Source organism: Halichoerus grypus, chromosome 6 (assembly GCF_964656455.1).
Source record: "Halichoerus grypus chromosome 6, mHalGry1.hap1.1, whole genome shotgun sequence".
NCBI classification, from domain to species: Eukaryota; Metazoa; Chordata; class Mammalia; order Carnivora; family Phocidae; genus Halichoerus; species Halichoerus grypus.
This window is the reverse complement of record NC_135717.1, coordinates 63,796,117-63,810,530: the sequence shown is the minus strand read 5'-3', so window position 1 is coordinate 63,810,530 and position 14,414 is coordinate 63,796,117. Positions and strand designations below refer to the sequence as shown.

Here is a 14,414-nt window from a genome sequence, read left to right as displayed (position 1 = left end):
AAAGATAGGTTACCCATTAGCTGTTATCCCCAAATTGCTAAAACAGTCTATTAATGGTGTAGTGTAGTGGAAAAGTTCCAGGATTAGGAGACTGGAAACATAGGTTCTAGTCCAAACTATGTCACTAATTAGCTATGAGACCATTGGCAAGTCTCTCCGGGCCTCAGTTTCTGTATTTGTGAAATAAATTGGTTGAACTAGATCTCTGATTTATAAGCTCCTTAACAGACTATTGTAGTTTCTGTAGAACTAGCAGAATGGAGCAGGTTTCTGTACAAACTCTCCCTGCCCCTCTCCCCCAAACAGAGCAGCTCTATATATTTGATACTCTATTTTAGGCTACCTTTCAACCAAAGGTAAGGGAAAGAAAAAAAGTACCCTATTTCTAAGATTCAGTAATTCTAAGTACTTTTTATGCTACTTCCTTTATGCTTCACACCATCTTCCTATTCACTGGGGTACAAGTTCTTGGAGGGCAGATCTTACCTTATGTATCAGGATGCCCTTGTGCTCCTGGAAATATCAGACTATGATAGGCTACATTCATTGAGAGCTAGTGAGGAAATGAATGCTTCATGTCTGATGTGATACTCTTTTCCTGACCTACTCTACTTCAGTTTGGACCCTAATGAATAGTTCGGGTCACCAGTAATTGTGTAACTTTTGGCAAGTTACCTAACCCCTTTGAGACTCAGTGTTCTATTTTATGAAATATGATGAGTGACCAAGTTGGATTATATTATCTCTATGTTTCCTTCGAGCCCCATCAAATTTTGTGCAATTATATAGTCTCCGTAGTTCAGTCTAATGAAGTTGAGTCACCTACTAACATTCGTTGCCAGTGTAGTATCATTGATAATCCTAAATTAACTTAGATTTGGAAAATTTATTTGTATGTACATTTAACAAGGTGAGTCCCTGACATTCTAGATCATTATAGGGCTTCAGATAGTAGAATCACATGATATGGGTCTGACCTTCTATACCTATGTCTTCTCTAGCCTGTGTACATGCTCAGAATTACTTGTATCTGCTCAGAGGGGACTGCATTATTCATTGGTAGTTAAAATAAACTGAAATTTAAGCTTAAATTGGAGATTCCTGTCTGCCCAAAGGGAAGGGATATAATTGTTTTTAACCTAAAAATAAAATCTGTTCTCTGATTCAGAGTAAACAAGATTTTATTTATATCAAAAAATAAGTAGCTTCTGAAAATAACTCATGTTAATAAAGCTTCTTTATAAGAAAATATGTGTAAAAATAGACATCTATATTTGAGTTTATGTGTATTTCTCTATCTTTGTCTATTTGATATGAAATAAAGCTGTGTGCATTTACTGTCTTACTTGAGAAATACGGGGAAAAAAGTGAACAGGAGCAATTCCACAGCAAAATTTTAAAGTAATCATTTTATTTTATATTGTTCTTGTTTTATGTAAACTCTACTCATTTCATTCTTTCTGTCAGGTTTTGCTGGGTACTGGAATAAGACATAGACCCTCTCCTCAGGAAGCTGCTCAGTGATTAAGAAGACAAATGTATAAACAATTATAACATGGTAGGCTATGCTCTACAGTAAGGGCGCTCTGTAGGATAAAGAGCCTGGGAAACTGCTTCAGATTACTGGAGAACACTGGTTGGGGAGTTCTGCTGCAGGGTACTTAGGCACTGACAAGGGAGTGGACCATTTGGCACAGATGGAATTTTCAGAATACAACCTGTCAGCAGGGTACATGCTACACAACATTGAGGGCTGATCTGGGAGAAGTCATTAGCACTCACAAGCATGTTCATTATCGAAAATCTAGGAGCTGTGTAGAAACAAGAGGAAACTGGCCCTAGATTCCAAAGATTGTGTGTGTGTGTGTGTGTGTGTGTGTGTGTGTGTGTGTGTGTGTGTGTTTAAAATAATTTTTATCATCCTCTGACTTTTTTATATCTTATTTTTTTCCCTTAATGTATTTTAGGGCATGCCGTTCACTTCCTATGCCATTAACAGTTTTTTATAATCATGACTTCAGTAGCTACATCATGATTTTATTTCACTGAACCTTTCTGTCACTCTTGTTGGACATTTAGTTTGCAGTTTGAGTGAATGAACATCTTATTATATGAATCTTTGCCGTTGTCTCTTATTATTTTGCTAGTGATTAGGTTAAAAGGTATAAAATTTAAATCTCTTGATAAATATTGCCAAGTAGGTTTACAGAAAGGTTGTGCTCCCAGGTAGAAGTGTATGGGAGTTTTCATTTGATTCCATCTACTATAACACTGTAGGAGCATGTTGTTGTTTTGTTTTGTTTTGTTTTTGTAGGTGGGAGGGGCAGAGGGAGAAGGAGAGAGAATCTTAAGCAGGCTCCACGCCCAGTGGGAAGCCGGACATGGGGCTTGATCTCATGGCCCTGAGAGCGTTACCTGAGCTGAAAGCAAGAGTCAGACGCTTAATCCACTGAGCCACCCAGGCGCCCCTGTTTTTAGTTTTTTTTCTGATCAATTTTAGTGTAGTATCTTTTTTTCCATGTCCTTCTCTATGCGGAGAGAATATTGTTAATAAGAGTCTTAACTAAACTTTAGATTAGTAAAGTAATTCCCATCAGAAATCCTTAGCAGAAAAGTGTTTTGGAAATTCAGGATCTTTCCTTTATGATTTGAAAATCTCGTGAAATGAGAATTAATAACTGATTAACTTCATGTTTAAGAAGACAATTCTAGCAGTATAGTACTGTATTTGGAAAAGAGAGAGGTTTGTTTCTTGCCCTAAATGATCAATTCTGTCCTTGCATATTTATGATTAATAGATATTTTCTGGCAAAATAGCAGCAAATGAGGAATGTAACTAAAACTATGTTCCTTGATTTTGGTAGATATGTTTAAAAGGCAATGGATTATAAATTTTCAGTAGAGCTCAGATAGGCTTTGATGGTATGGGCAAAATGCTGGTCCTTGTATAAATTGTTTTAAACTGCGAATATTTGCGTGATATAATGCTCTTGTTTTATTGTTTGGATGTGTGCTAAATGTGATTGACCACTACCGTATTCTTTTAACTGTGCATTTAGTAAATGATTTATTTCTTTCCATTCTTTGGTTCTCTCCTGCCTTTAGGGAGTTCCATATTTATTAAAATGCAGGAAAGGGAAAAGCAAGCAGAAATTTTAGGAGAAGTACATGATTCTGTGCTCTTTTAGCCTAAATAAATAAATAAATAAGTTTATGTAAAGCATATATAAATAATTTTGGCATTCCAGTTATCAGTCATTATTTGGTATAAATCTGTTCATACTATGCTCAGAAGTGTTCAACAGTCAAACTGATAAATTTCTGTGAAGTATCATTTTTCCTGGGTATTCAGTTTGGAATTTTGCTTTCTGTAAAATCTAAATTATCTAAGGCTTTATTAAAAAGAAAATGCTTGGGGGTGCCTGGGTGGCTCAGTAGGTTAAGCCTCTGACTCTTGATTTCAATTAGGTCATGATCTCAGGGTCCCGAGATCAAGCCCCGCATCATGCTCTGCACTTAGTGGGGAGTCTGCTTGAGAGTCTGTCTCTTCCTCTGCCCTTCCCCCTGTTCTCTCTTGCTCTCAAATAAATATTTTTTTTAAGAAAAGAAAATGCTTGAAGTATATAGCAGGTCATTCTTCTGTATGGATTTAAGTATGCCATGTAACATAAGGAGAAAATTTTAATAGATTAAATAAATACTTGAGTTAGTTTAATATGTACTTAGTTTTATTTGCTATTAATAAATGGACTGATGAACTTTTTAAAAAATGAAATATTATTTAGAAGTCCTGAGTGTTTTAAGGTTTAGCAAACACTCTTTATATGAAAAACTTAGTCCCAGGTAAATAATTCAAAATTTCACTAGAATGTATAAGAATCAGATCGGGTTATTTTACATTTTTGGATAGAGAGCTGTTTTTTAGAGAAAAGATCTCTACAATTGGAGTTTTATGTTTTATGACTGTGGGAAAGTCACTTTACTTCTCTGAGCTTCATTTTTAAAAAACGTAAATTTATGCCTCTCAGAGTTGTATTAACAAATATGGCAACACTGACGACATGTGGGTGAGGCTCTGTAAATGCTCACTAGATGTTAGTTGAACTTTTAGCATCATTTATTCTCATATTTAACTGTAGTTAATATTTGAAGAATTTTTGGTATAATGATGTATTTTTAAAGATTTTATTTATTTGAGAGAGAGAGAGCACATGTACCCGCAAGCAGGGGGAGGGGCAGAGGGAGAGGGAGAGAGACAAGCAGACTCCCCGCTGAGCATGGAGCCCAATGGGACACGGGGCTTGATCCAGGACCCTGAGATCACAACCTGAGCTGAAGTCAGACACTTAACCTACTGAGACACCCAGGTGCTCCAAAGATGTATCTTGAAGTAGAACTGTTTCTACTCTATAAAGTGGAATTTAGGCTTTCATTTGTTTAGGAAACAACCCTGCAATGTGTGCAGTGTATACAAAAACACTTTATAAAAACATTTTTCGTTTGATTTCTTTTTCTCTCAAACTGTGAAGCCATAAATATTTTTTTTTAAATGAGAGATGAGTTTTAAATATTTCCAAAGATAGCACTAGGGGAGTACGAGTGAAACTTTGAGGGGGAAATACTGAACAAAGTCTGAGTGTGTTCAAAGGGAGATAGTCTCCTAAACCATACGTCCCTCTTGGTGAAGTAGGCGGATAGGAATAAGCTATGGTAGTCTGCTTATGACCATTGTCCAGATCAGATTTCTGAATTACACATTGAAATTTACTATATTAATAACAAGCCATCTTCTGGCATTAAGTTATAAAGGTAAATACCATAAAGAAACCATCTAAATAGTATGTAAACCTATGTAAATGCCTAAAAGAAAGCAGGTAAATCCTGTGTAAATACTTTAAAGAAACTATGGTATAAAGGATGTCCTTCCAATGGGGAGGCTTTTTTTTTTTTTTTAACTGTTACAGCAAAATAACTGGGAAAAGCCCTATTTCCATTTATAGGATAATGGATAAATAAAATGTGCTATATTCACAATGGAATTTTATACATCAGTGAAAATCAGTGAACCACATCAGAGATTGGGTAGCTGTTCATCAACCCTTTTCCTCCTCTTTCTGGCCAATAGTTTAGTCACATTCCCCAGCCTCCCTTAATTACTTTGATGAATATTTTAAATAACAGAATTAGAAAGTAATGTCAGAGACTGTTGAAGAAGAAAAAAATAGATGCAGAGAACATGCCAGTTAGATTCAGTCATACTTGCTTCTGGAATCAGAGTAGTAAGGAGGAATTCCTTCAAATTATAAGGAAAGTTGTACAAATGCTAGGTGACATATGAGAATTTTCGTTCCAGGTATTATTTTGAAAGTGATTTCTCTGTTTTAGCACAGGAACTCAGACTTTTCCCCTGTTATCATGAAGACATTTTTTATTAGTCACAAGGAGAACCAAGGGGGGAAATTAAGTGTTATCTAAACCCATCAGCACTACTGATAAAACAACCCAGAGAATATACCCAGGAAATGGGTCTGAATGGGTCACTGGTTATGAAGAGAAGTATATTCTCATTTTTACCATCTTGTCATTTTATGAGACTGATATTATTGTTACCAGGTTATATGTGTTATAAGTAAATTAGAAATAACTTTTCAAAGTCATAATAGTTTAAGCTATTAAAAATTTCTAGAAATTTCACAACATTCTTTCCACTTTTTAAATTTATTTCAGATTTTAAAATAGCTATCTTTTATGAGAGCGAAGTTGTAAAATTGAGGAATTAAGAATTTGTATCATTGAAATGTTGGGATCTGAAAATCAGAGAGAAAGAAACAGAAGTGAGAAAAGTGCATCTAGGTAAAAAATTACATTAAAAACCAGAACTCTGAATAGGAAAGGAAATCACATAAAAAAAATACTAGCTGACTCAAAATAATCATAAATGAAACCATTTAGGCACAACAGCAGAGAGGACCCATATCAACAGTCAGCCTAGATAGAAGATACTATAGGAATGTCCAAGTAAATAATAAACTTAAAAATTAAGAGTTATATTTTAAAAACTAAGTCCAAGTGTTTAATTTGAAATATTTTAGACCAAAGTCATCTAGATTTTTCAGTTTCTTTGGCCATCATCTTTTATCTCTGAAATAATAAAATATCTACTGAAAAATAGAATTAATTGTTAGAAAATCACATCTAGATACATCTAATATTCAACATCAGAGTAGTTCCAGTTATCCTGGATTGGCAAAAAAACAAAACAAAACAAAACAACTTTAGGAGAACTCTATAAACAGAAGCTGCAAGTAAAGGGTTGGCAAGCATACTTAGCATATAAAAAAAACCATTCCAGTCTTTTAGCTCAATTGGAATTTAAATAAACAAACCCCTAAAAACATCGTATTTCCACATATGTTGAAAAACTTTGCATGTCAAGGAAGCCCAATATGTGAGGAATAATTCGGTATAAGATTAACTCTGGTATTGAGACTATAGAGGAAATACTTTAAAAATAAGCAATATCTAGGGGTGCTTGAGTGGCTCACCCAGTTAAGCATCCTACTCTTGGGCTGGGCTCAGGTCATGATCTCAGGGTCATGAGATTGAGCCCCGAGTTGGGCTCTGTGCTGGGCATGGAGCCAGCTTGGGATTCTCTCTCTCCCTCTGCCCCTTCCTCTCCCACTTGCACGCTTTCTCAATAAATAAATAAATAAATAAATAAATAAATAAATAAATAAATAAAAATAAGCAATATCTAAATGATCATTGTGGTTTCCTTTCTGCTCATGACATAGAGCAGAAAGAGTAGGCTAGCTGGTCACTTACTAGCTGTTTGTTTTTGACCGTTTACTCAACCACTGTGAACCCATTTCTCCATCAGACTTGCTGTGATGTATGTAAAAATCTAGTAGGAAATTTAGTGGATATTCAAGATTTTGTTTTTCCCTTCAGACAAAACTGTTTTATATACTGTTCTCCTGAGTATCTGAAAAGTGTTTTCATGTACATTTTTGAAATAAGCCATTACTTATTGGTCACCTCTGTGGGTTTTTTTTAAAAACAGTTATCTCGTGCTTAGTATGTGTGACGTACTGTTTTAAACACTTTATAAACTTTAACTCATTTAATCTTAAGAATCATGTGAAATAGGCACTATTATTATCATCCTCATAGTGAAGATGAGGCACGGAGGCATGGATATGTTAGGGAACTTGCCCAAGGTCCACAGCTAGAGAATCAAGGACCCAGGTAGACTGGCTCCAGAGTCCTTCCCCCCCTCCCCACACACACATGCCATCTCCCTAAGTGATGAAAGAAAAAACATCAAGCCAGATGACAGCCATAACTGTGAGAATGCTTCAAATATGTAAAAGGAAAAAAAAAATCTAAGGACGCAGACATTCAAATCTTGTGTTTTCTCAGCAAGTGACATCTTAAAAAGGCTTTACTTCAGTTTTAAAAAGTCTGGCCCTAAAATAAGGAAGAAAATCTTACTTTAAACAACTGGTACTAGTAACATTTTTGGTGGTAAGATGAAATAAAACATTTTCAAAGAAGTAGGAGTAGGGCTCATAATCTTAGGTATATGGTAGAGTCAATATTAGAATCTTCTAAGGTGAACACAATATGAATGCTTTTGTATGCTTTATCATGAATGATTCCTGGAATATACTAGGAAGCTATCTCTATTCTACTTAAAGTACAAGTAGTTACAACAGATAGCTGAGGGGTTATGTATTTATTGTGTGTACAGGCATTCTTTCAAAACTCTCATGTTTACTTTCATGACAGCCCAGGATAACATTTAGACTTTGTACTTTTTACCTGAGCTTTTTAAAAATATCTTTATTGAAGTGTAATTTACATACTATAAAATTTACCTACTACTGTAAGTGTACATTTCAATTGTACTGAATTTATACAACTGTGAAACTTTGATCACAGTCTACTTTTAGAACATTTCCGTTATCCTAAAAAGTTCCCTCGTGCCAGTTTGCATTCTCTTGTGTGAGGTTTTAATTTCCTTTATTGTTATATGATTGTTTCCCCCGTGTACCTTCTTTCACTCCTTTAGGTTGCTTTGTCTAATTGTTATATCTGGGTTTTATGGAGTTAGTTTTTGGCCTTTATTTTGGCTTCTTTTAACCTTGAGTTATTATTTATTCAATCAAGTGACCTTGTTATGAAGTCTTTTAAGGGGATCAAATGACAGTTCCTAATCCACAGGAATTTAACTGCTATTGTTCTAGTCGCTTTTTTACTTCTTGCATCTGATGCTGGATTGGTGCTCACGGTGGGGAGGTGAGACATGTGGAGAGGGGCATGGATTAGGGGTCTTCTTAGTGGAAGGATCTATAACTGCTGTGTCCTTCACTGTGTGCCCGTTTTTTCCCTTCTTATAAAATGCAACAGATCAAATGGCTCTGTGGGTAAGTAGAAGAAAGAGTAGAGAAGGCACATATGTGTATTTCTTTTCATCTTCTCTATGTGGAAAGAAGTATAACCTCCCTTCTGTCCTGTAGGGAAAAGATAGGAGGCTGGAGAGGATTCAGTGTCATGTTCTGGGAAGATGGAATAATAGAAACAACAGAACTGTGTTGCATTCAAAAAATCTTTAAAGTTTGTAGGCATCAAAAAAGAAATTGCTTATTCTTCTTCGTCTCGTCCTCGCCATTTTAGTGAAGAACTCAGTAGAACAAGACATAGCAGGCTTAGTTCAGAACTTGAAGCATGAAATCATAATACAAGAGGGTTATCTCTATATTCAAAGGAAAAGAAAAGAAAACTTGAATATATTTGGGAGCTGTGGGGCCAAGACATAATAATGCACTCAATATAAAATTAATACATGTACAATTTTTAAAGTGCTAAAGTCGGAGTCCTGCAGGAAAATGAAATTTAAAAATATAATAAATTAGATCAGAGAGCTATTGGGTAAAAGAATCTGTGCAGGCTACAGAATAAAAGAGATGAAAAATAATATGACATAGAGGAGATATTCTAGCTTCAGATTCAGGAAATCATGATTTTAATTCTTGCCCCAATATTAACCAGCAGTAATCTCAGATAAATCATTTAACTAATCTGGGCCTCAGTTTCCCCATGTGTAACATGAAAGGGTTTATTGATCTTAAGTCTCGAAGAGTCTTTTGTGCTTTACAGTTATATAATGAGATGGCAACACATGAAAAGATGTTGATTAATTAGCCATTAGGGAAATGCAAATTATAATCACACTACCTATCACTGCACGCCTGTAGCAGTGGCTAAAATAAAAAATAATGACAGTACCAAATGCTGTTGAGGAAGCAAAGAAACTAGATCACTCATACATCCTGGGAATATAAGATCGTATATTCACTCTGGATAACAGTTTGGCAGTTTCTTACAAAGCTAACCATTGCAGTTACCTGTGACCCGGCAGTTGTGCTCTTGGACATTTATCCCGGAGAAATGGAAATTATGTTCACACAAAGCCTGTATATGAATGTTCATAACCTGTTTATTCATAGTAGCCCCAAACTAGAAGTAATGGAGCTGTCCTTTAAACAAACTGTGGACATCCATACCACGGAGGACTACTCGGCAGCGAAAGGGATGAGCTGTTGACACGTGTGGCAGCTTGGCTGAGTCTCCAGAGAATTCTGCTGCGTGAAGAGAGCAGTCCCAGAAGCTTACTGACTGTGTTATTCCATGTATATAACCCTGAAATGACAAAATGATAGAAATATGGAACGGAGTAGTGGTTGCATAGGGTCAGGGACTGGGTGAGGGGTGAAGGGTGAGGGGGGATTTGCTTATTATGAAAGGGTCACGGGAGAGATTCTATGGTGATGGAGCTTTTCTCTCTCTTGACCCGGCGGTGAATATACAAACCTATACAAGCGATAAAACTACAGCGTAGAACTAAACATAAACAGGATACGAGTAAAACTGCTCTGGATAAGACGAATGGATGGTATCCATGTCATTATCCTGTTGTGATACATACTATAGTTTTCCAGGATGTGACTCTTGAGGGAAATTGCATAAGATTAAGGAGATCCCTCTGTGTTATTTCTTACAAACACACGTGAATCTATAATTATGTCAAAATAAGAAGCTTAATTTAGAAAACAAATTATGTATATTTTATTTACTCTCATATCCTCACTGGGTGGAACAGTGTTGGATACGTAGTAGGAGCTCAATATTTATTTACTGAATAAATTGGGGGACGGCTTGTGTGCGTGTGTAAAATGATTCTCTCATTTGATTCACAAAAGGAGGATCCAGTCACCACTTAAATCTTAACTATTTGGGTAATTCAGCCCCAAATAATAACCTTTATCCTGAAGATTTTACCTAATCATATGATCACTTTGAGACTCAGCTTGACTTTCCCATGTTGATGTTTGCTGTTACTTCCTCTTTCTAGCAAAATCCCTAACTCCTAGAAGGAAGGATAAACTAAAATTCATTTATGATAAATTAGCTTCAAATGCACAGGCTTCATAGATGGCTTCAGTCTTGATTATGGTAGCTGTATAAGTCTTGAAGTCTTGTACTGTAAGTACACCAATTTTGTTCTTTTTCAAATTTGTTTTGGCTATTTGGATTCTTTTCATTTTAAAGTGAATTTTAGAAACAGCTTGCTAACTTCTAAACAAAAATCTCCTGGGATTTTGACTGGGATTTCACTGAATTTCTAGATCAATTTGGGGAGAGTTGACATTATAGAAATACTGAATCTTCTGAATCATGAACATGGTCTAGCTTTCCATTTATTTAGATATTCTTTTAATCTCTCAGCAGTGTTTTGGAGTTTCAGTTAATAGGCCTTGCAAATCTTTTGTCAGATTTGTCCTTATTTTTCATATTTTGAACCATATTTTAAAATTTTTTCAGGTACCATTTGCTTATTGTTAGTATGTAGAAATACAGTTGATTTTTGTATATTGGCATACTACTTTCCTTTACATTCCATTGAGTAGAACTTGGTCACCACTGCCCTCACTGCAAGTTTGGCTGGAGAATGTTACTATCTAGCTATCTTTCCAGAAAGAAAAGAAAATGAAATTAATAGATAACTAGTAACAGTCCATATGTTGATTATGTGATGAAAATATTCAGGATTTAGAAGTCTCTTGAATTTATTTTTCTCGTAGTACCATAAATCTTTTTTCATGCAAAAATTGCTTTTGGGAGCATTTTTAAGTTTTAACACCTTCATGTGAAGCAAATCATTGTGAAGGAATAGATAGATTCACTAGTGAAACATAATAAAAAATAAAGTTAAATTAAGCACATTCAAGTATTTGCTGTTTGATAAAGGTGACATTTCAAAACTGCTGAGATGAACTTGGAGTTGTAATTTAATACGAAATCTTAGTAGCAATGCAGACATAAGTTTGAGATACCTATTAGGTTGGAAATTGGGGGTCACCTGTATATAGATGGAGTTTAAAGCATGAGACTGGATGAAATCACCAAAAGACAGAGTAGAGCTCGAAAAGTCCATGGACTAAGCCCTGGGTATTCCTAAGTTCAGAAGTTTAGCAGGTGAAGTAGTAACGAGGAAGACAGAAGAAATAGACCATGAGTTAGGAATAAAATCAGTGTGGACACTCAAGTGGAGAAAAATTTTCAAAAAGGACAGAGCTATCCTTGAGCCAATTGATATGTCACACAAGACAAGAACTAAAAATTGATTGCTCAGTTTAGCAGTGTGGAAGCCATTGGTGACCTTGACCAGGGCTGTATCAGGGAATTGTGGAGACAAAAGCCTGATTCAAGGGGATTCAAGAGAAAATGGGAGGAAAAGAATTGGAGAGAGCAACCATAGTCAACTTTCAAGGAATTTTGCTCTAAAGGATCAGTAGACAGACAAGGTGGTAGCTGGAGAGGGCTATGTGGTTCCACGATTCTGTTGTTGTTGTTTTAAAATTAAAGAACTTATAAAATGTGTGTGTGCTGATAGGACTATAGTAGAGAAAATAGATGATGTGAAAGAGAAGGGAGAATTGTAGGAACCACATCTTTGACTACGGAGAAAGGGGAACCCTCTTACACTGTTGGTGGGAATGCAAGTTGGTACAGCCACTTTGGAAAACAGTGTGGAGGTTCCTCAAAAAATTAAAAATAGAGCTACCCAATGACCCAGCAATTGCACTCCTGAGTATTTACCCCAAAGACACAGATGTAGTGAAAAGAAGGGCCATATGCACCCCAATGTTCATAGCAGCAGTGTCTGCAATAGCCAAACTATGGAAAGAGTCGAGATGCCCTTCAACAGATGAATGGATAAAGAAAATGTGGTCCATATATACAATGGAATATTACTCAGCCATCAGAAAGGATGAATACCCAACTTTTACATCAACATGGATGGGACTGGAGGAGATTATTCTAAGTGAAATAAGTCAAGCAGAGAAAAGTCAATTATCATATGGTTTCACTTATTTGTGGAACATAAGGAATAGCATGAAGGACATTAGGAGAAGGAAGGGAAAAATGAAGGGAGGGAAATCGGAGGGAGAGATGAACCATGAGAGACTATGGACTCTGAGAAACAAACAGGGTTTTAGAGGGGAGGGGGGTGGGGGGATGGGTTAGCCTGGTGATGGGTATTAAGGAGGGCACATATTGCATGGAGCACTGGGTGTTATAAGAAAACAATGGATCGTGGATCACTACATCAAAAATAAAGTTAAATTAAGCACATGTTTCAGTTAATAGGCCTTGCAAATCTTTTGTCAGATTTGTCCTTATTTTTCATATTTTGAACCATATTTTAAAATTTTTTCAGGTACCATTTGCTTATTGTTAGTATGTAGAAATACAGTTGATTTTTGTATATTGGCATACAACTCAAAAACTAATGATGTATTGTATGGTGACTAACATAACATAATAAAATTAAAAAAAAAAAAAAGGGATCTAGTACACAGGGAGGGGCCCTAGAAGAAAGGGCCATTGGAGCAGGATTGTCACGGGAAGGAAGGTAAAGAGAACATGGACCCTGGTGCAGGTGGTAGTTGGGTAGATGTGGCAAGTGATTAAATTCTCATCTCATGCCTCATGTTTTTTCAGTGTAATAGAAAGCAGGGTCATTAGCTAAGAGTGAGGATGGAGGAAAAGGGATGAAATAGTAATCTAGCATGAATGGGCTGGAGAGAACTGTATTATTATTGACAGACAACACTAAAAGGCTCCCTTGAGGTTAGCGGTTATGAACTTAGAGTGAAAACAGCTTCGTTTTTTTTTTTTTTAAACTCCACTCATGTTCGGGTGCCTAGGTACAGGTCCAGAGTAGGCAATGTTAATTATTTATCCAGCGTTAGGTTTTGTCAGGCGACTTTGTGGAAGTACGAGAAAGGCAAAGGAGTGAATTGAAGCTAGCTTACGAGGGAAGTGAGAACATGGGGTGGTGAGGGACAAGGAGGAGGTGGGAGGGGCAGCCCCAGATTGCAGATTTAGAAGAGCTGAGGAATGAGAGGGAATGAAGAGTGGGATCTTTGATTTGAAACTGCAGAGGGCTTTCAGTTATGATCAGATGAAAACCAAGAGTGGAGGAGAGGAGATCAAAATACTGGGTGGCCAGGAGAGTGGAAGGATTATCTACATGGATACTGAATTTGTGCTCAGAACTTGAAGGCCTTGTCTATTAGTTTCTAATTATCTTTTGTTTCTGTTGGACTCTGATAACAGTCTTAGTGTTCTTACTTAGTAAGAGTTACATGTCTCTTCTTTCATAGTTTCTGTTTTGTGGTGTTAGCTTCATTCCTTCTAATGCGTTTTAAATTTTAGCCATTATATTTCTAATTTCCAAGAGCTCTTCCTTGCTTCTGATTAACTTTCATAGCATCCCTTTCTAGAAAAAAAATTTAGTTTTTGATGATCTCCATGATTTGTTATAATACAAAGAATCTGATTCTTTTTTCTCCCTTCGGTTTGTATCTGCGCTCAGGTTATTATATTTTTACATGTCATTTTTTTCTAAGTGACGAAGTGTATTGAATTATCGAGTTAACTTTTAAATATCTTTTTATTTTAGGTATCAAAAAGTAAAGATGGAAAAGAACAAAGTGAAACTGTATCACCGTCCGAAGATGAAACATTCTCCTGGCCAGGTCCCAAAACAGTTATGTTGAAAAGAACATCTCAAGGCTTTGGTTTTACATTAAGGCATTTTATTGTTTATCCCCCAGAGTCTGCAATTCAATTTTCATATAAGGTAAGAGAAATAATTAAAATAACTTGAAAAAAACCCACAAAATAGTTCCTGTCTCCTTGTCTTCCTCTCAGCCTCCCCTCCTATCTTGTGTAGGAAAGCTCCCTCCTTCTGGGAAAGGGCGTTTAATGAGATTATTATTGGCACACTTTGGGGAGGGTGGTTTGAATTGAATTGAGCCTTGCTGTGATTTCACTAGAGT

The 14,414-nt window shown here is 36.1% G+C and overlaps 1 protein-coding gene across 1 annotated transcript in view; it reads left to right on the top strand.

Annotated features, from left to right (window-relative positions):
• ARHGAP21 (Rho GTPase activating protein 21) overlaps window positions 1-14,414 on the top strand; it is a 132,768-nt gene that overhangs the window by 43,038 nt on the left and 75,316 nt on the right. Inside the window, 1 exon segment of the mRNA XM_078075252.1 lies at window positions 14,036-14,215. Within this exon segment, the coding sequence (XP_077931378.1) occupies window positions 14,126-14,215 (90 nt within the window). The 5' untranslated portion in view covers window positions 14,036-14,125.